This window comes from Pistacia vera, unplaced genomic scaffold (assembly GCF_008641045.1).
Source record: "Pistacia vera cultivar Batoury unplaced genomic scaffold, PisVer_v2 Contig7, whole genome shotgun sequence".
NCBI lineage: Eukaryota > Viridiplantae > Streptophyta > Magnoliopsida > Sapindales > Anacardiaceae > Pistacia > Pistacia vera.
Window position 1 is genome coordinate 395,710 of NW_022196556.1, and position 23,095 is coordinate 418,804.

Sequence of the window (23,095 nt, forward strand, 5' to 3'; positions counted from 1 at the left end):
TATAACTTTGAATGATGGGACAGTCATTATGACATTGTTTCCTAATTTCAATGTCTCTTTCTGATATTCATTACTCTAAAGCTCTTAAAGTTCAATTACAGATCGTTGGTGCAGATTTAAATCCAATGAGTATTGCAGTTACTTTGCATTATCAAATAGTTTGGTGAATCCAAGACCATGCTCTTGATCTTGCTATCCCTACGACTACTGATGCGTTACTCCTTACTGTTGACTCTCAGAATACTTCTCACTGCATCAATATTCCCAGGCAAATTTTCAGAGATGATTTGATTAAATTGTTACCTGACTCTTGGGTGATGAGTTATGAGTCTCTTAATAAAAAAGAAACTCTGGTGGTTTCTACAGAATCTACCATGCATGATAACAGTGATGGAACAACAACTATCAGATTTAAGTCCCTAACAACTCCTAGTGCTCCACCTTTGAATTTTCGACAAACTCAATTCATGATCACTCCAGTCTTACCAACTACAGTAGTAGGGGAATCTGGACTTTCCATTCATTCATTTCAACAATCTGGTGCCCCTGTCTATCATCAATTTGACCCAGTTACTGGTCACACTCCATTTGATCTTGACTGCCAATGCTCGGACTGCCGTGATGATCCTATTTGGGAATTAGATGAGCATTATCTTTCCAGACAAAATCATTCTAAACGAAAAAAACAGACAGTTTGGTGCAATAAAAAATATCTTCACTCCAGATTTGAAGACCATGATCCTGAAGTTGGCCTTTTTGATCAACCATTTGGTAAATTTGACAATTATGTCAAATATTCTCCACCAGCCAGGAAAGATTCACCATCCATTAATCCTTCATGGGAAATCCCTCCGAAACCTCAACCCAAATCACCTTTTAAACTATCCAAACCTACTAAATCACCTTACTTTAAACAACCTTTACCATGTTATCAGCAGATCCATTATGATGATTCAATCTCCTGAACCCCAAACGACAGGACAACATTTCAATTATGACACAGACTTTCCTTCTCTTAAGGAAACGACGACTTAACAACCAAAAGTGGTTCCTTCCAAAAGTTATATAGCCTAATGGATCCACGCCAAAACTCTCTTAAGCTAAAGCAGTTGTCAATTGGCAGACTGAAAATGCTTTAACCCAAAACAAAACCATTACCAGAATTGAACAAAAACTGGATCTAGTAGCTCAGCAGGTGGACTCTCAGTCTCAGAACCACAATATGCTGATTTCACAACATGTTGATTTCTCAGTTACAAAAGCAGATTGATCATCTCCAAAACCGGATTGATTAGCTCCATCAGGAATTAATGCACATAGTCAGCAGCTCACATGGCCATTCAGCTCAATTTCTTTAGAAGGAAGCAGAAATGAAGTCACTAAAAACCCAAATGGCATCGCTTCAGTAGGAATATCTTAAGCAAAAACTCAAACAACCATAGACTTTCCCTGAAATGTCTTTGGTACCAAATCCTCTTGACTCCTCAACAATATGACCACAACCCTTTTTTTCACCTTTCCCAAAAATTAGTCAACCTTTGGTCTCACCTCATATACCTTCTGGTGTTGTTCAAGCTTTTGGCAACACTGAACAGTTATATGCCAAGCTCCGCAAAGAACGTGATGAAAAGATCAAGCTCGAACGGGAACAAAAGAAGTGAGAAAAATATTCTGCTAAACCGCAGACCCTATCTGCTGATATACCTGACTCCTTCTCTTCCAGTCACTCAGATCATCCATCTCCTAAGCCTCATCGTCCTTTATCTAAAGATAAGGCTCCAATGCAAATAATGATGATGGAAGACCGTCAAACTTCTGCTAATCCTGTCTCTTCCAATTTTATGAACTCTTTTTTGAGAGACATGGCAGAAAGGCAACGTCTTGTAGCTTCTAGTATTTTTCAGGATTCTCTATCTACTTTCCAAACAGAATCAGCAGCTGATATACCATCGATTGATGAATCATTTGAAAGTGGCTTTGACTCTGAAAGTAATACTTCTGATCAACATCCTAATGTTTATCCCCAACTGATGACCCATCAACCTGAATCGTCAAGACCACCTGTTGTTTCTAAGGTTGATGATGAGATGCTTGAAGGTGATGATTTCATCTCAGATTCTCCGCATATGTATCGACAATCCCGTCATACTACGGCTGAGCGTGACTCTTATACAGCTTTAGCAAAGCTCCACATTTTTACTGTTGATGATCTTCCTCCACACAAATGGAGAACTCGAATGTATGAATTTCAAGCCTGGTTACAAACTGAGATGCTTAAACCTAATGCCCAAGTTTCTACTGTACTTACGCAATTTACAGCTAGATTTGGTGCATTCTTCGTGATTGGTGGATAAGTCTTCGGGAGTATAGACAAAATTTGTTCATCCAAATGCTAGATATTAATCAAGCTTTGTATCTCCTGTATGATGAATTTTGTGGATTACCTCACCTTTATGAGAACTAGGTCAGAGAAGAGTGTTTTAAGATGCGATGCTGTTCTCTTAAAAAGAAAGATCTTGACAGACATTACAAAGAAATGGTAAAAACATATCATATACTTAGGGGTATGGATGATCCTAACATGAAGCAAGCTTTTTTAGCATCTATTCCAGAATCTCTAAGTCATGAAGCAACCAAGCTTATGCAGTCCCAGAACAAACAACTTAGTTCCACTTCTCTTAGAGAAATTTATTAGTTTGTCCTTCTCGCTCTGGAAAAGCTTTGTTCTCAAAAACATTTTTTTGATGATTATCTGAAGCGTTTTAAGTAGCTAACAAAGGTTTGTCAAAGACCAGACTTGCACATCAGGTGCAAATCAGATCGCTCATGTTCTTGTCCTACCAAGAAGAAGTTTCATTCCAGACACATCAAGTTTTCTCCACCTAATGCTCCTGCCAGACGCAAATTTTGACGCCTCAAGCACCACAAGTTTCTTCAAAAAAAGAAACGCAGAGGCAAACGTTCTAATCGGTGTTATTTGTGCAACCGCCCTGGTCATTTCACCAAAAATTGTCCAAACAAGCCCAAACAATCAGCCAAAATGATGCGACAGCTTTCTCAACTCACTAATATAGATTTTTCTGATGATGATGTTGAAAGTTGGTTTTCAATGGATGAAGAACCCACTTCAGACACTATTTTCTAGTTTGCAACTACTGATACTGAGTTCTCTGATTTAGATGATTGTCACTAATTCTACCATATCCAATAGATACCACAATCCCTTCCATCATTAGCCTTCTCATATCATGTACCTACAACAAAAGTTCAGATCTTCCCCACTAAATATTCCAATCCCATTTCAGTCATAGCATTTTTTGATACTGGTGCTACTCGTACTATTATCAACCCTAAGATCCTCCCAGCCTTTCAGTGGAAACCTCGTCAGGAAGTTTTCTACACTGCTAATAGTGATACTTTCACTATTCATCTGATTAGCAAACCCATTAAAATCCAAATTTTCCCAAGATGTTTCACTTTTCATAAAGTTCTTGATTCCGATCTACCTGGCAAAGATATGGTTCTAGGTTTTGATGTTTATTCTAAACTCAATAAACTTAGAATCCTCCCTGATGGTGTTCGGTACAAGATGTTTTTCCAATCCTGGACCACTTAGCCTAATTTATTCCAAATTGAAGGCAATCATATTGAGCACATCAAGACCTAGCTTATTTCTCGCTCTTGTGCAGACTTTCATGCAGATTTTCTCACTAAATGTGCTCATCCATTATTGAAGAATTCAAATTTCTTTATGCATCTTCCATTCATCAAGAGCGAAGATATCAATCCCACTAAAGCTACTCATTCAGGCATGTCACCAGAACATCTCAACCTAGCCCAACAAGAATGTATCAGCTTTTATCTCAAAGATTGATCGAACCCACAAATTCTCAATGGGCATGTGAACCTTTTTATGTTAATAAACGTGTTGAACAACCTAGAGGAAAACTTAGACTTGTTATCCATTATTAGCCATTGAATTTCTTTCTCTGTGATGATAAATTTCCTCTGCTTTCCAGACAAGTTCTCTTTGCAAATCTCCATAATGCAAAGATGTTTTCCAAATTTGACCTCAAAGCTGGATTTTGGCAACTTGGAATTCATCTGGATGATCATCATAAGACTGCTTTCTGCATTCCCAACCAACACTACCAGTGGACGGTCATGCCTTTTGGACTTTAGGTTGCTCCTTCCTTGTTTCAGAAAGCCATGACGAAGATTTTTGCTCCCTTTTTGCATACATGTCTCATTTATATCGATGATATCTTTCTCTTTTCAAAAGATGAGGAATCTCATATACGTCTTCTTCGTGACTTTACTGATATCATACACTCTTATGGGATTATGCTCTCTGAGAAGAAAATACTGTTAGGGCAAACAAAGATTGATTTTCTTGGTATGGTGATTGCTGACGGCAAGTATGATCTTCAGCCTCATATTGCAAATGAGTTGCAAAAATTCCCAGATGTTCTCACAACCAAGAAAGAAATACAACAATTCTTGGGAATTACCAATTACATGCGCAGTTTTATTCCTAACATTTCTCGTTTCACTACTCTACTTTCCCAGATGCTTAAGAAGAATCCTCCTTCGTGGTCTGAAAAGCAAACAAATGCAGTCAAGAGTCTTAAGCGCATTTCCTTCCATACACAACCATTGAAGATTCCTTCTTCTAGGAAACGAATTCTTCAGACGGATGCTAGTGACACACATTGCGATGCAGTGCTTTTTGAACAAGATGATGACAAGGCACGACATTTGTGTGGATACTAGAGTAGACAATTCAAACCACACCAGCAGCATTATCATTCTACTTTCAAGGAAGTATTAGCAGTAAAAAGTGCCATTGAAATGTTTGAATTCCACCTTGTTGGACATCATTTCTTTGTTGAAACAGATATGAAGTCTTTTGATCAAATGCTTCGATTCCACAAAAAAGGTTCCGCATCAACAATTACTTCGATGGGCAGAATAGTTCAGCAAATATTCATTCACGTTATAGCATATCAAATGTCACACCAACACCATTGCAGACTATTTATCCAAACCTAAAACTAAACATGTTGGTTTCATGAACCCTAGATCCAAACCTCTTGTTTTATGTTCTAATCATTAACCTAGACTAGTTTCTATTCATCATCTTCTTCACCAAACCATATTGCAGACGTACAACCTGAATTCGATGACCTTGTTCGAACTCGTACCATTGATGAAAATGCTATAACCCTCATGTTTTCTTATCAGATTTAATGTATTGAAAAATGTGGACAATCCATGTATGATATGTTAGGTGTCCATCCAGATTACCCTTTTTAAAAAATCTTTTGTTTACCTCCAGGTCTTGATATCATATTTCCAGAAGAATTATTACGGTTCTTTTGGTATATGTTACACCAGTACCACATTGTCATTCAATTCCCGGTCCATCATATGTTGAAAATAATTTCCCAATATCAGTCATCATTAACCTCTGAATTACGCTCTTTGATGACCTTTCTCAGATGGTTCAAAATCCTAGACAAATGGAAATCTATGTTTACTCATCAGCTTGCCCGGTTCAAAGGTCCTATGTCTACCAAAATGGCATGGTCTATCATGTTTTTCCACAGACATCACTCCATCAGATATGATGGCCTATATTTTTCACAACATCAAGTCACATTTTATCGATCTTATCCATATGACCTCATCCATAATATGTTTGACCATCCTGTTGAGACTAGATCAATTCAAAAAATCCTTTTTGAAAAAAATCAGATCGTTCCAAAAGAAATATGGCCATCCTTTTGCGATGATGCTCCGTGGGAACTCTTCCCTCCAGACTACACCGAGAAATTACTCCAAGCCAAACAGACATGCATACGTTCCATCACTGCTCAATTCGATGCCAATTCAGATTATCTAGAATAGTGGTACCCATACTCATAGCCAGATACTGTGTAGGAAGAAGAGCTTCAGCAATCTCCTGATTACTATCTCCATAACTCCAGGCGACAACAATACATGCATGCACCAAGTACCTCTACAACGCAGATATCTCAGTTTCTAGACATTTCTCTATATACTTATCCAGAAACATCTTCTCGGCAAATCCCTGCTGACTGGATTCAATTAATTGGTTGTTTTGACTTCAAGGATGAAGACTCGTGACACGTTACCAACTTGTCAGATGATTAAAGCCCTGCGTATCTTAAAATAAAAAGTTGTGTCATTTATGTAAAATAGTGGTGAATTAAATGGCAGTTTGCCAGTTCAATGTAATATCTTCCGTATCTTTGTAAAAGTCAAGTATTGTAGGCTAATAAATGTAAAAAAAAAAGTCCAAAAGGCAAAAAGTTTAGTCATGTATTAAATGACTCATTTATAAGTCTTCCATGAGTTGTATATCTCTTATCTATAAATAAAGCTTTTTACCTTCTCGTGGAGGAGGAAGACCTTTGTAAAACTCTTGTATATTTCTCTTGCTCAAGAATCTCTTACTTCTCCCTTGCATATTTTCTTTATGCATCTTTACCATAGTTCTTCCATGTTTCTTTCATCTTTCTAAACTTTCCCTCAACTTCAAGGGTGTTGTAATATTCCGATAATGTTACAGATAGCAAAAGATCCCATATATGTTTTTAATTTATGTTCTTTGAAATGTTTAATATATATGTTTTTCATTTATGTTCTTGTTCTTCATTTATGTATATGTTCTTTATTTATGTATATGTTCTTCATTTATCTTCTTGGTGTGTTTAATTTTCACTAGTCCTTTTAGATGATGTTAGAAATTGTGTGGGTGTACGTGTGTGTGGGATAAAAGGAGGGCTTTGACCATGATTTCGACCGATCGTTGTATTGTTGATTGGTTTCGCTTAGGTTGGCTATCATAGTTTCCCACATGCATAAACTTCACAATCTTTTGATAGCATCTCTAAGATCTAGTAACCTGTATGAATTTCTTTTTCCGTGATAATAAATTTCCTCTACCTTCCAGACAAGTTCTCTTTGCAAATCTCCATAATGCAAAGATGTTTTCCAAATTATTTTGGATAAGGTACATTCAAATGTCCATTAAAACCTTTGACCTCTTCTTCGTGTGAACTCAGTGGTGGATCCAATTAATGACTAGTGGCGACTATAGTCCCCACTCAACTTTTAAAAAAGTTCAGATCTTATATTTATTTAAATTTTACACTTATAGAATTATGAAGATTTTGGAAACAGCCCCCATGGTAAGTTTGGATTTTTTTTTTTTTTTTTTTTTTAAAACCCTAGTTTTAATCCTAATATATATATTCATATTTTTTGTGATTTTTATTTTTATGCAAGGGGATCTGTTAGTTTTTAAAAGTTTTATTAGGAGTGAAAATGAAAGGAATAAAAACTGTTGGGTTTGCATTTAACTGAGGGGAGAAATTTGGGCATTTTTACATCAGAAAGCTAATGTGGCGAGGTCATGGTGAGAATAAGAGAATCTTGGGGTAGTTTCATAATTCAAAGAAGCTGTTTTATATATAAATTGGGTTGTTCGCCAAAAATGAAGAAGAAGAGAGAAAAACTCATAAAGAAGAAAGGAAGAAGAAGCAAAGGAAAAGGAAAAAGAAAAGAGAAGGAAGAATGGTTTTGGTCAGTTTTATCTATTTGATTTTTCTACACTTGAGTTGATGGTACATGAGAACCAGACTGAGATTTATGTTATTGACATACGTTCTTGTGATGAATTTGTTGAGTTACAAAGAATTGGTGATTTGGTTAAGAATTTAGTTCGGTTTAAAAAAGACATTTTGCATACGTTGGTGTATAAGCTTGTGAAAATTGCATTGGTTTTACCAATTGCGACTATGACTGTTGAAATAGCTTTTTCTACAATAAATCTTGTGAAAAGTCGGTTATGCAATCGAATGGGAGATCAATAGATGAATGATTGCTTGATCACCTATATTGAGAAATATGTATTTGATACAATTGACAATGAGATGATTATCCAACGTTTTCAGAATATGAAAACTTGTTGAGGACAATTGTAGAAAAATTGTTTTATTGTTATAAAAATTATGTTTTTTTAAAGATATTTATTTGTATTTTATAACATTTTTATTGAAGTTCATCGTAATAAAAAAAATATGTGATTATGTTTGGTTTAAATTTTTTTTTTTTTTGGTTTATATTTTGCCCCTATAGAGTGAAATTACTGTGTAAACTTGTTGCGTCACTCTCTGTTCGGCTCCGGAGATTGGACAGATCTCATTGGAACAGGGTGTCAATACGATTATTACTGATATTTTGACAAAGCGTTCTGTACCCGTATGTTGTTTTAAATTGTCTTTAACGTCAGAAAGTTTTAAGACATTAAGACTTGCGTGCAGTTCTGTCATTCTGTGACACAATCAAACCATTATATCCTGAATCTTATTATATATTTATTCTGGAAAAATTAATTATTCTAATTGTCCTGGTTGCAATTAATATGGTTGAAATTTATGTATTTTGATTTCCTTTAATCATACTATTTAGCGAGGAAATGAAAGGAAATATTTTGGTTTTCAACATTGCCCACTGTAATATGGTAATAAAGTTGCCCTTATAAAATAATTAATTTATTCACTGATATCTTTACCAGGAGGTTTTATCCCTTAAAATATGGTCCAAAATTTGACCATAATCGTGACGTGCAACCCTATAAGGTCACTGATATTTACTCATTATTCTAATGATTTATATGAGGCCAAAATTATCAAACCAATGAGCGAACAAATCTATTTATTGATTTATTCAGTTGTATCTGACTCTTGACGAATTATTTATACATTCAAAACTTATTCCGACCTTAATTAAAGGTGGAAAAGTAACCCGTCCGGCCCGGCCTGACCCGGCCCGCGGCGGGTTACATGTTTTGGCGGGCTGGGCTCAACCCGCCCGCCAACAAAGGCGGGCCGGGTTAGGCCCGCCAATTAAGGGAAAGTTGCTGGCCCAGCCCGGCCCGCCAGCCCTAACCCGCCGGGTTAGGCACGGTCCGGGCCGGGTTAGCCCGATTTTTTTTTTTTTTTTNTTTCCATTGCCTTTATTGGTGCATGTAAAATTTCATCATCTTTGTTTTTTGTAAATAACTCGGAAATTTTTATAATTGCATGTATTACCAATGGACTAGTAGGATAATACACACCAGAAAGTTGTAAAGTGGCTTGGTAAAAACATTTGAGAAAAGAATGAAATACTTTAGCTATCTTCCAATCATTTTCTACCAAATGATGAGGACCTCTATTATTTGCTACAAAATAACTAATTATATTAGCATAAGGTAAACATGAATCAAGCATTAAATAAGTACTATTCCATCTAACAGGCATATCTAATGCAAAAGTTCTAGGAGACATATTTGATTTTATACAAGCTTCTTGAAATTCAGCATTTCTTTTATTACTACTAGTAATCCAAGCTAAAGATTCCCTAATTCTATCAATATTTTTTTTAATTGTTTTCATACCACTTTTCACAATTAAATTAATAACATGACATGCACAACGTTGGTGAAAAAACTTCAAATTATTATATAAAAGATAATTATTTTGAAAAAATTCTATAGCTTTACTATTAGAACTTGCATTATCTAAAGTTAAACTTATCACTTTATCAATAATATCATAATCTTCTAAAACTTCAATAATTTTATTATAGATTTCTAAACCACTATGATCCACATCCATTAATCTAAATCCTAATAAAGATTTATTTAATTTAAATTCATTATCAAAATAATGACTAGTCACACAAATATAATCTTGTTTAGCTCTACCACTCCAAATATCAGCAGTTAAAGCCACACTAATATGACAAGTATGAAATTTATTTTTTAATTCTAATTTCATTTTTTTAAACAATTTTATTAAATCATTTCTAGTTGCAGTTTTAGAATAACTTTTAAATCCTGGAAAAAATGAATTTTGAACAAATCTTTCAAAATATTTATCTTCTGCCATATTAATAGGTTGATCAGATGCAGCAATATATAAAGCTAACTGTTCCCTATATACATCATAATTATAACGCCAAGTAGTACCCATATTAGTTATTTGAGTTTGATTGCTTTCTCTATTTCCATGTTGATTAATATGTTTATTAGCATGTCTTTTTAAAGTACTAGTACCATTACCTAAATTAGCTTTATAAACATTTGCACAATATTTGCATCTTACTTTCTTGACTTGAACGCCATTTTCTGTCTCGTAAAACTTGTCAAAATGCGCCCAAACGTCTGATTTGTGTCTGTCTTCGCTTTCGACGGCGGTTGATGATCCCGCCTCAGCTTGAGATGAAGTTGGACGAGGACGACGATTACGAGGACGACTTCTAGAACAACCGGGAGCTGTTGGAATCGACGGCATATTTTGAGGTATATCGGATTCTGAGACTGGGATTGGGACAGCGGGACTATTTGAATCTCCTGCATTCATAGTAAAATCAGCAGGACTAGGACTAGGATAATAGTTTTCTTCATCATTGAAATTGGTGGGAGAGAAATATCTATCCATTGTAGACTTGTACTTGAAAAAAAAACTGATGTAGAAGAAATAAAAATTATAGAAAAAGAATTGGAATATGGAAATTGGAAATTTGGAATTTGGAAAATTGGAAATATGAATTGAAAATTGCAAAAACTAATAAAAATTAAAATAAGAGCAAATTGATAACAAAAAGATTAAGAGAATAAATGAATAATTGAGACTTGAGAGAATAGAGATTAGAGAATATGAGAGAATGAGAGAATTTGAGTTGTGAGAAAAATATGAGAGTTTAGGGCCAATTTATAGAAAAAAATGGGGAAAGAAAATGACGAAAAAGACACCTCCAACGACTATAAAACGGCTATATTTCAAGGATAAAAGGATAATTTAAAAAAAAAAAATTTTACTTTTTTTTTGGCCAACCCGGCGGGTTGGCCGTTGGCAACAGCCAACCCGCCGGGTTGCGGTCCTCCTGCAGAGAGGATAAAATAGCAACCCGCGGGCCGCCGGGTTGCCATTTTGCAACCCGGCCCGCCTGGGGGTTGCTGGCGGGTTGAACCCTCTTCATTACGAGCCGGGTTAGGGTTGACCTGCCTAACCCGACCCATTTTTTCTACCTCTACTCTAAGCTAATTCACTTAAGAATCTTTTGATGACGATATAAAGGGGCGCGGGAACGGGCCAGAACAAAATGATGATCTAACAAGAATATAACTATGGTGTAACATCTCTTGCTTATAAGCTAATTTTTATAAGTTTAGACAAACACCTTTAAAGTTAATTCACTTAAGAATCTTTTGATGATGTTATAAAGGGGCGCGGAAAAACCCAGAACAAAATGATGATCTAAGAAGGATATAACTATGGTGTAACACCTCATCAACATTGAAGAGAAACACTCCACCTGTCCATCAGAACCTGAATTAATTATCCACAGCCACTAATTGCTCATACCTCACGCCGATCAGTTATCAGCACAGAATTTTAGCCAGAAGGACCTAAACCCAATAACATTACGAAATGGAAATGAGTTTTAGCGCCATCATAAGGATTAGTATCCTTTTTTAAATTTATTTTTAAGTTTAACCTTAACACATAATAATTTATAAATACAATCATAATTAATCGGAGAAAAAATAGGGTAAATAAAAACCATAATTAAATATAGTTATTTTTTTTAATAATAAATAAGATTTAAAGAGAATCTTTTAAAATATAATAGGGATTTTGATCAATTTGATAGAAGGCTCAAAATCCATTGCTTACAAAAATAGAAATAAGCCCAATCACTAAAAAAGTGTAAAATATTTCATATGTACATATTAATGTTTTTTATATAAATTATATTAAAAAGAGCAGAATATGTTCGCTTTAATTTTAGTACATATTTCGAAAAAATTGAACAATATTGATAGATATATCTCCATAACATTATGTAATTAATCTGATCAAAACTAAAACTGAAAAGAAATATAAAACTTTTCAAATATAAACAAGTAATATAAACTTTGAATATTCCATAATTAAGGGAGAAATTAATCAAGCCAAATGTGGGTCTCACTTGAACTATATATGGTACTCATTAATCTTTAATATGTGAGTTACATTTAACCAACTACAGAGACCCCTTCCCTGCTGCATTTTGTCTGATTCGTACTATTGTCACCCTTGCATTCGATCCAGTTTGAACATCAAACTTCCCAAGGATGGTCGGATCTGGTGATTCAATCCACTCCCGGAATTGATGAAGGCCTTGTTCCTCAGGGAATGCATTTACAACCTCAATGGCGTTGACAATACCAATCCCGCTGCATCAAAATACATCCCATTGAAATTCAAATAACTAATATACAAATTAAGCACGCCTACTTAACAAGGTAAAGAAGCATTTCCACTTCCAAAACTAGAAAAAGCAATTGTTATGCCTAAAAAATCATGGTCGACATAAGCGAACGTCAATCAGAGTTCAGGAAAAAATCATGGTCGACATAAGCGAACGTCAATCAGAGTTCAGGAAGGTTTTACATCATCCAAAGTTTGTCACGTTGCCCAAGATAGAAAGAAAATAGCTGTTAACAATCCAACCGACTCAAGTTTTGTCTATGAATGAATTTGGTTCGCACATATGTCCAAGCCCTATTTAATTTAAGGACATTTCTTAAGTTCTTAGCCAATAGGACATCAGGAGAGATTTGCATGACACCAACCCACTTGTAGAAATGTAATCATTACCTTAAGCCCAGTTGGTATAAATAGGCAACTCCCCCTCACAAAATGGAGATCAGACACTTTGAATTCAACAAAGAAAATAGCAAAGACAAACCACAGGAAAGAGACTAGCTTGATAATCTCTAAGAACACTTAGAACACAAAACACTTGTAACCCAAATCGCAGTTCGCGACCTTTTGTAATCTTGGCTGATAACCAATAACACACTAATATAAAAGAAAACAGTGGGTGTAAAAATCGCTTTAAGCATTCGAACCATTATAAAAACTTTTGTTGTCTCATTTACCTTTACGTCTTTGCATGCTACTGTGAGAACAGTACCTCATTCAGCTCTCATAATCGTTCATTTGTAATTTCTAAGACTTTTTTAGCACTTTATATGTGTGAAGTTGTTGGTATCAAAATCCAGCATTAACAATAGTAAACCATAAGAAAACATTCCTCTGCTTAGTAGTTCCGCAAAGGAATTTGTACATGAAAAGGAAAAATAAGGGCATTTTAAAACCACCTTGTAAAATTGTCTCCTTTTGGAAAAAGTTAAAATACATAGAAAAGTTTCACGATTATTTTTCATATGCATGTCTAAAAATACGTAGTGTTAATTTCCATGTTTTCTCCATGCTTGAAAAAATAACTGTTTCCGGTCCCCAAAGAGAAAAAAGCAAAACAATAAAACAAAATTATGGAGAGCAGCCCAATTCATAAAATTTTCTCAAGCCCCCTGCTCTTTTCAGGAGCTGCTGGTGGTAAAACAATTGCCACTGGTTATGTAATTTAAATTTTTCATGGAGTATGAGGTGCAATGGTGGTAAGGTGGACATTTGGAGCACTTGGCGAGAGGTATTGCAAAGAATGGTGATGTAGGATTGTAGGTTTTAAATAGCAGAACTAGAATGTGTACTATTGGCCTTAGGGGTGTGGAAATCCGGTTAACCAAACTGGATTGCACATTTTTCAAACCGAACTGATTTTTCAGTTCAAAGGATAATCGGATTATCCTTTGAACCGCTTATTAACTGAACCGAATTATCGCTTTGGTTATCGGTTAACCGGTTTTTAAACTGATTTTAATAAAATTTGAAGTTGGACTTTTTAGAATAGCAAGGACACCAAATGGGCGCCTCACAACCGTCGATTTCAAATACCCCAAATCACAATTTAACACTTACATAACAAACAAACCAACACCTAAGATGCACATAATCAGTCTCACTTAGTCTCAGATTGAGACATCTCATAAACAAAAAGGTAGACGCAGAGCTTCCAAACAAACCCTAAAGCTAAAAATATAACAAACCATCGAAGAAGNAAATTGATGGGAGAGAAATATCTATCCATTGTAGACTTGTAGTTGAAAAAAAAAATGATGTAGAAGAAATAAAAATTAAAGAAAGAGATTTGGAATATGGAAATTGGAAATATGAATTGAAAATTGCAAAACCTAATAAAAATTAAAATAAGAGCAAATTGATAACAAAAATATTAAGAGAATAAATGAATAATTGAGACTTGAGAGTTGAGAGAATAGAGAATATGAGAAAATGAGAGAATTTGAGTTGTGAGAAAAATATGAGAGTTTAGGTCCAATTTATAGAAAAAAAAAGGGAAAGAAAATGACGAAAAAGACCCCTCCAACGGCTATAAAACGGCTAGATTTCAAGGGTAAAAGTGTAATTGAAAAAAATAAAAAATATTAACAAATTTTTTTTTTTTTTTGGCCCAACCCGCGGGTTGGCCGTTGGCAACAGCCAACCCGCCAGCAACCCGCCGGGTTGCGGGCCTCTTCCAAAGAGGCCAAATTAGCAACCCGGCGGGCCGCCGGGTTACCATTGTGTAACCCGGCCCGCCCGGGGGTGGCTGGCTGGTTGGGCTCAACCCGGCCCGCCATGAAGGCGGGCCGGTTTGAGCCCTCTTTTTTACGGGCCGGGTTAGGGTTAGCCCGCCTAACCCGGCCCATAATTTCCACCTCTACTCTGGACTATGTTGTTTTCTCAAAATAGTGGCCACTTTAAAGTTAAAAAGTTATATTTATCTGGGAGTCAAAATTGTTTTCTTTTCTTAAAATTAAAATAAAATAATTAATGTTGCCTAAGAAGGAGAATGTTAGAAAATTTTCCTAATTGTGGGCTAACATTAATTATATGTTAGTTTTGATTAAAACCGAGTAAATTAATAGTCCACTAATATACTAATGGGTTTAATGTGATCATATTAAAGTTTAGCCCACTACACTTCATGTGATTAATCTGGACTAACAACAAAGTGTGGGCCTTAGGGTTTATTGGACCTTTAATGGGAGGGCCTAACAAACTATTATTAAATTGGCTAAGTCTCCCTTTCAAATGTTATAAGATAACTGAAGGAAAATAATACAGTCACCGACGGGAGTACACCGAATGACATGGCAAAATCCTAACCATTGGTTAATTTTAACTTAATATTAATCAACGATCAGGATTTTGTCACGTCATTCGGTGTACAAATTCGGTGCACTACAGTCGGTGGCTGTAGCATTACTCATAACTGAAACCCATTTTGGAAGTTTTCATCAGTTTGCATTATTGGAAAGGAAGACTCACGTTCTCTGCCTTTTGGGAAAAAATTGTCGCTTCTCTTCTAAGAAATCCAAGGATCAAGAATCATGGCACAAACAAGTTTATCTATAACCCTTTACTATTAATTCAGTATTCTATAATTTAAGTATTGATCTTTTTGGGATGTTGTTTTTAATTTAGTTCTATTCACATTGAGATTAGAGTGAATTAGAATTCATGTTTTAATTATTATAACATCGTTGAAATCACAAACTCAAACATTTTTCAACATTTCTACTCACAAATTAACATAACCACCAATCCAAACTTATATACACAAATTAACATCAAGGCTAGAACAAAAACTCATATATACATAATACAATAACCCACCAAATTATTTTAAGTTCTAAATAGCAAACCTCTTGGGATGGGGTTTCTAATGGACTAGCATTTCAAGAAAAGATCAAAGTAACATTTCGGTTTTCAAAGATAACCTTGGATTTAGTTAAGTTTTGTGAGAGATTGCTAATGAGAGTTAAAATTTGGATGAAGAGAAGAGGAGAGTTAGGCCAAGAGAGAAGAGAAGTAACTACCTTTGGATGGCCAAGTGGTTCAACAGGGACTCTTGGTGTATTACTCAAGAAGTCTTGAGTTTGAGTCTCTCCTCGGTTGCTAATAGAGGTAGTTATTGGAACTCTTACCCAGCTAGTAGTCTCAGGGTCTCAGGTTAATTGAGGTGCGCGTAAGTTGGTTTGGACACTTTCGGTCATTTAAAACGAAAAAAAAAAAAAAGAGAAGAAGAGAAGAAAGAATATAAAACGGTAATTGTTGTTCAATGGTGTAAAAGAACTATGGCTTGAGGTATGTTATGAAATAACCTTCTATTTAAACAATTATTCAAATTATGCTGAGTAAATATAATTTCTGATAAACAGTATTAATTGTATGTGTCATAAAAAGAATGGAAAGGCAAGTTGCATCATAATTTATACCATAGATAAGCAAATAGAGAGCCTCAATTTTAACCACTTCCTTGAAGACAAAGGTTTACGTCACTGTTATCTCCAACCAACCAACCGAATCTAGTGCTAAAAAAGTTAAAACTAACATCCTTAATCACCATAAATAATAATCATGGTTCTAGATATATGCTTCTTTTTAATTTTCTCCGTGTTTAAAGGATTTGTGTATTAGTTCATTTTAAAAATATAGATATCCTATATATAGGGTTTAAGAACCAACAAAAAAAAAGGCAATCCATCTTACAACTGATTGTACTAAAAGAAGTTAAAAGTTCCCATATTTTTTCTCATCTACACACAACAAAACCCATTTCTCTCTTCTCTCTCTCCTCTTCTCTTTTTTCCAATTAATTACGACACTGTTTTTTTCTGTTTTTCCAAAACTAAACCGGGAATCCGTCACCCCTTGTCTTACGCTAACCTTTTTTTTTCACACAATGGTTTAATTTCTTTAAGAGAAAATGAAAAAACTCACACACACTCTCTCTAAACACGAACGAGAAGCACGCACAAAACATCCTAACAAAAAACAAAAAACCACCTTAACAACTTGGTAACTAACTGTCTCCCCTCCAAAACCGCGTTTTATCCTCTCAACACCTTTCTTCTATCCACCCAAATCTCGCTAAACCGCTGTGTTTTTTTTTTTTTAATTTCTTAATAGAAACTGGTGGTGGTTTTTTTTTTTTTTTTTTTTGCTTTTTGAATTTGGTCCGTCGGCGTCGTCTTCGTTGAGGATGAGTTGCTAAATCAGAGCCGTCCACGTGGCATAATGGGGGCGAGGTGATTGAGATGCTGGGGTACTGGAATTCCTATTAGGGGGAGCTGTTCTCCGCCCGGTACCCGAGACTGGAACCTTGTTGCTGCGGAGCTCCGAGCCCGAACCGTTTGTCCGTACACTTTCACTCCTGAGGTTAATATTAATCAAAATAATAGCCACTCCAATAATCCTATTTTTTTTTTTAATTATTATTATTGCTACGAATTAATGTTGTGTTTAAATGTAATTTCGTTTTAATGGTTTGTTTATTCTTCTGATTTTATTTTAATTTGCTATAAAATAAAATTTTTGGAGTTGAGTTTTGTTCAAGATGTTGTCGTTTTTGTGTTTCTCAATAATTGGTTGGTTTGGTTTCTTTGTGTTTTTGTTTTATTTACTTTTACCCTTATTTTGTCACTTTATTTTCATTTTTTACCAGCTAGGCCCCACTTTCCAGAGGTCAAAATTTGCCCTCCATTGAAGGTTAAGGAATAAGAATACTAATTATCAACGAATTATGATTATTCTTTTGTAGTAATTTTAATAAAAAATAGACAGAAGGAATCAATGAAAGGCATAAATGGGTATATTTATTAGAGATATATTCTAGTTAAGAAATATTCTTCTGGCTATTGTGTTTGATGGTATTTACCACTTCTATAAAGAATAAAAGATAATCTTGTTACTATTACATATTTTAATGCGTAGCAAACACGTTCTGACTTTGACTTAATATGTTTTTGTTTATGCATGACATGATGTTGATATCAAGTGTTTGGTTGCTTGCTTTCATTTGGTGGGAAAGATTCGTCATATACAGTTTATGGTCTTTTGATTAAGTCTCAAATGGCTTCTCTCTAAAGTCAAGACTTTGTAATATCTTGGTACATTACACTGAGTTTGATGGTTGATAATTTCATGGGTTGCCTTTTAGTGCCTTGTGAAGTGAGTCGAGGTTTTTCTTTTGGAAAAGTCGTCCTTGGTGAATCAACGCCACTTGAACATTGCAAGACTTTAGAATAAAGAATTGTAGGTTTGAAGTTTACCTAGCTGGTGTATTATTGGCCAGCATGAAGATAGTGATATCTTCATATTGTTGAAAGTGATGGACATTAGTTGTGGGTTAGTTGAGATGTCATTATCTTATAAAATTGTTCAAGAAAGTGTTTCAGTTAGTTAAATTAATGCGTTGCTGTGATAGAGAAATAATTGCTTAATACTTTCAATCTGTGCTTGAAACTCTGGTAGTATACCATGTTCAGCCACTGAACTCTGAAGTGATGAAACTAGAAGTATTACCTATGTCATTTCTTGATGTTTTGAATCTAAGGAGAGTTTATTAGTGAATTCCTGAAAATCAACCAAGTTTTTATCAGTCTCAACCGGCTTTACATAATATCTCATGGACTTAGAGATTTGTGTTGTTGTTCTAACTTAACAAACTGATTTGAACACCTGCGTAAATATTAATTTAAAAAAGAAGAAAAAAAAAAAAAACACACGGAAAAAACAAGAGCAGGTAAGGGATACACCAACTTTCAATTGGTTTCTTCATTCTAAATCTCTTCTCCATAATATTAGCAATTTACGGCATCTGTTTGGCCTGATGATGTTTTAAGATTGCCTAAATCATTTTGTGCTTGGTTTTCTGGAAAACTGGACCACCCATTTTTAGTAACTGACACTGCTTAATCAAATCAGTTAAATATTTGGAATAGTACAGTTCCTTGATTAATATTTCGAGTTTCCAACTGTCATGCTAACCATATCTACAAAGCTGAATAGCTGATCAATTATTCGCTTGAGGAATGCCTACAATGTCCAATTATAATTTGTGTGGATCAATCCCACTAAATTTTCAGATCTAATTCGTTTTTAGGATGCTAAGTTGATGGTGATATTTGACAAGTTTCTCCAGAAGAACAAATATGGCTCTTAACATTCACTCTAATGGATGTAATATCCTGATTGCAGGTGTGTAAAGCTAGGTATGAGGACTTGCAACAGCGTTTTTCAGGACGCAAGTATGTAAATTGTTGTTATCGATTGATAATGCATAGGCTTTGAACACAGTTCAATAACTTAATCAATGGGGCTTAGTGTCCAGTGGATTAATTTTAAAAGATATATGCTTTCACCATTTTCTGCTTTGAATTAAAATGCTGGGAGTTAAATCAACTTCATTGAATGCTAGAATGTTTCATTAGTTGCTTTCTGAAATATGATGGATGGCCTTTTACTCAAAATAATATGTTTTGTTTCCTCCTTAGAGCTTGGTTTGAAGAACTACGGAAGCAACGGATGGCAGAGCTGAGGCGAGCTCTAGCACTATCTGAAAATTCAATTGGGTCAGTAATTTAACCTTTTTCCCTTTCAAGCTGTATTGATCAGGCACTTCCATGTAGTTTTGTTCAATTTGTTTCAAGAGTGGACCATTTTTCCCATTCAAGCTGTATTGATCAGGCACTTCCATGTAGTTTTTTTCAATTTGTTTCAAGAGTGGACCATTCTCTGTTCTCCTCTGTAAGAAAAAAATTTAGTGTTCCTACTACACTAATTTTGACCCTTCAAGCAGTTTTACAGGTCTAGGGAATGAATATTATGCTAATGATTAGCCTCTTATGTTATTTGGGAAATGGCAGATTGTAACTGGTATTAGATTGACGTGAATGGAATGATATATGTAAATCTGATTCTAAATTCTGACATAACATGCTTCCAAGACCTTGACCTCTTCAAATTGGCAGTCCTAAGCTCATATAATCTTATTGTTTCTTTTTAATTGCCACTATCTGTTTCAGAAATTTGATTCTGGTTTTCATTTGTTTAACTGCTGTCTATGGTGTCCCACAGTTTATGTTCATGTATTTTGGTCGACTGTTTACTCATTTAGTCTGTTTCAGGTCTCTGGAGTCAAAACTTGAAACACTCAAGGCTGAAAGAGGAAATGACTGTCACGTCGGTTATTTCTCAAGCCAGACAGAATCACCTGTGCCATTCCAGAAGTCTGAGGCAGTTGTATCATCCAGCAAAGAGACATCTAAGGATGGACTATCTGCTGGTAGTTTCACGAGGGAAATCCGGACAAACTGGTCACCTGAATCTCAGATTCCAGCCGCAGCACCAGCTGAAGAGATGGATGCTAAGCCAGAGGTTTCACAGTCTTCGGAGCAAGAGAAAGTTTCAAGCATTGAGAAGCTAACAGACATTGTTTGTGGAGGACAAATTGGAACTTTGAGGAGGAGGAGAGGGAAGAGAAAGAGGAAGTTCTGTAATAGGGATATCAAGGAAGGGAGTGTTGGAGAAAGTGACGTTTGGGGTGTAACTGATACTTTGACTGCCTCTCGGTGTAAAGAAAATTCAACCAGCGAATCCGGTCATATTTCCAGATCTTGTGGTGTTGATGATCAAAGTGGAAGCCCAAGAAAGGATAGAATTGAGGATCTCAGGAGTACTTTTGAATCTGTTGCACAGAATGAAGGTGCCTCTGTCTTCCGTCATCGTCTTGATAGCCAGGTATAGGATAATATATATATATATATGAAATGAACTTATGTTTTGGCCTCATCACTTCCAAGTTTGAGGTTTAGGTCAATTAGACTTGCTAGTATTAAGTTTACGGTTTATGTATTATAGCGTCTAGAAAGTAGTTTGTGACTCTTATGTTGCAAAAGAAGCCTATGTATTGATATATGGAATCAGCTCAATTTTGTTTCTTTAATTCTCTTTAACAGAAGAGAGGACGATACAAGAAAATGATCTTGCGGCACATGGATTTTGACACAATAAGATCAAGAATTTCCAGTCACTCCATCACATCAGTCAAGGAACTCTTTCGGGATCTGCTGCTACTCACCAACAATGCCGTGGTCTTTTATTCTAAGAACACTCGTGAGTACAAATCTGCATTGCAGCTTAGAGCCTTTGTGATTAAAACTTTGCGAGAACACTTCAAGGACGACGGTAACAAGCCTACAACTTCCACTCCATCCTTAAGCTCACCTATGAGTAAACCTCCGGCGAAACCTAGAAGTGCTCGTCCTGGTAATTGCAAACAATCACAAAAAGTTGCCAACGCTGGAAATGTTATCGATAAGCCTCCTAATCGAGGTAAACGGTCAAGTAATACTGAGTCCCCTCCTTCAACGGAATCATTAGCAGTGACTAAGAAACGGGCAAATGCTAGAGCTGAAACTGCAGCGAGGGGAAGGAGGAGAAGTCGGGCTAGGTGACAATTGTTGTATATTGTTTTTGTAACATGGGTTGTTTAGAAGAGTCCTCAGTTGTACAAAATTGTTCCTTGGTCTGGTAAATCACTTGTAAAATTGCTTGTAAACAACTCCAATCAATTAGAGAAGAAATTTTTGTTTAGCCTCGTATCAGCTGCTAGCCTGCAGTGCAATGTTTTCTTAAGGGAACTTATTTTTTATCAACATCTCCCACTACCAAATGCACCTATATATATTTTTTTTTATAATACCATAAGTCCTTACAGATTTGAAATCTTGCAAAAACGCCTCCAATTACACTATAGACATCAACAACTCAGGCTAAATAGGGTATGTTTCTGATGTCGACAACACACCTCATCACCACGAAAACTCTTCCCTCAGCCTCCTAACTAAAACTCATCTCACTCCACTCCTGTTCGCCTCGCCAATCATCGAAACCAACTTGCTATTGCTGCCGATTTATTTTTGCGATTTTCGGTCGTTTCACTCACTAGAAATCAGCTCATTGCCCCAACATCTCAACCTTCAATTGTTTGCCGATCGTCGTCCTAATTTCTAGGGTTTTCAAGGAACAGTAAAAATTGTAACCCAACTCGAAGAAGGCCCTAGGTCACGGTTGAACATGTTCAACCAACCGGGTCAAGTTTTAAAACCTTGGTTTTATTAGGTTTTTTTGCATTTCTTTTCCCCAATTTTAAACTTAATTAGGTTTTTCACAATTTCAAATTTGAAACTTACTTTTTCTTCTTTAAATTCATCTCTTTATGTGATTACTTTCTTTATAACTTTAGTAATGTATTTTTACAAACAAACAAATATTTGAATGAAAAAATATGTTCTAATGATTTAGAAAATTTAGAGTTAAGATTTATGTAAGAATTAGAGATTAAAAATTACAACAAAAATAGAAAATAGAGTTATAGTGTATTTAGAAATTATATGTGTTTATTTCCCCATTCTTAGTCTTATCCTTTCCAAAATACATATTTGTTTCAATGTTCTCAAAATCCAATCATATTTTATTCAACTCAAAATATTTAGATTTTTTCAACCCCTTAGATTTGTTAATTTAACTAAACACCGCCAACAATAAAAGTTTATAAATTGACAAAATCACCTCTACCCACCCACATATTCCCGGCAGTCAACCACCACTACTGGAAGGTAGCCAAAATCTATAGAAAAGGTGCACAATCAATTGAATGTGGCCGGTGTGTGCATGGTCTGACGGTGGTGGCCGACATTTAATGAGTGAGTGGGGGTGTTTTTATTAATTTTAAAACTTTTATTGTAGATGGTGTTTAACTAAATTAACAAATGTAAGAGATTAAAAAATAATCTAAATATTTCCCAAAAATTTACCCAAACATATTTTCATATTCAAATCATATTTTTGTATTACCAACCCAACTCAACTTTTTAAAAAATACTATTTTAAATACTCTACCAAACACACGTGTCATTTCTATTAATATTCATTAAGGTTAAAATTGTAAAAAGGAAAATTAAAAGCGAAGGATATGATCAATTTGCAATTCCTTTTCAGTAAACGAAGCCTGCACAGTCCAATCCATATGCTCTCTGGTTTCTTTTATCAGCCGAATGGGCTTGGGCCATGAACCCATTAACAAGATGAAATTTGACATTGTCAATAAGTGAAGGAAAAGATCTGAAAATAATTGTAAAGTTGACATGTTCAAGTCTTGGTGGCAATTTTGTTAGACATCTTGACCGGCAAAAGCCAAAACCAAACCTACTACTTGGTGAAGCTTTCACTGTGATGTTGATAACACTAATTACTGAATGTTAATGGTATGGTGTATGAAT

General features: G+C 35.2%; 1 protein-coding gene across 1 annotated transcript; it reads left to right on the top strand.

The window, feature by feature from the left end:
- Positions 1 to 13,519: 13,519 nt before the first annotated feature.
- On the top strand, positions 13,520 to 21,293 carry LOC116114059. Its single transcript, XM_031400215.1, has 6 exons — positions 13,520 to 13,557; positions 17,096 to 17,189; positions 19,011 to 19,060; positions 19,307 to 19,384; positions 19,940 to 20,552; positions 20,771 to 21,293. Exons 1-6 carry the CDS (start codon positions 13,520 to 13,522, stop codon positions 21,266 to 21,268), a joined length of 1,371 nt encoding a protein of 456 aa, XP_031256075.1. The 3' UTR covers positions 21,269 to 21,293.
- The last annotated feature ends 1,802 nt before the right edge of the window (positions 21,294 to 23,095 follow it).

Excerpts from the sequence above, each read along its gene's own strand:
- LOC116114059 (XM_031400215.1), top strand. The coding sequence starts at position 13,520 with ATGGTGGTAAGGTGGACATTTGGAGCACTTGGCGAGAG. Across the intron at positions 19,061-19,306 it reads CAGCGTTTTTCAGGACGCAA|AGCTTGGTTTGAAGAACTAC; the intron begins GTATGTAAATTG and ends TTTCCTCCTTAG. Across the intron at positions 20,553-20,770 it reads GTCATCGTCTTGATAGCCAG|AAGAGAGGACGATACAAGAA; the intron begins GTATAGGATAAT and ends TCTCTTTAACAG.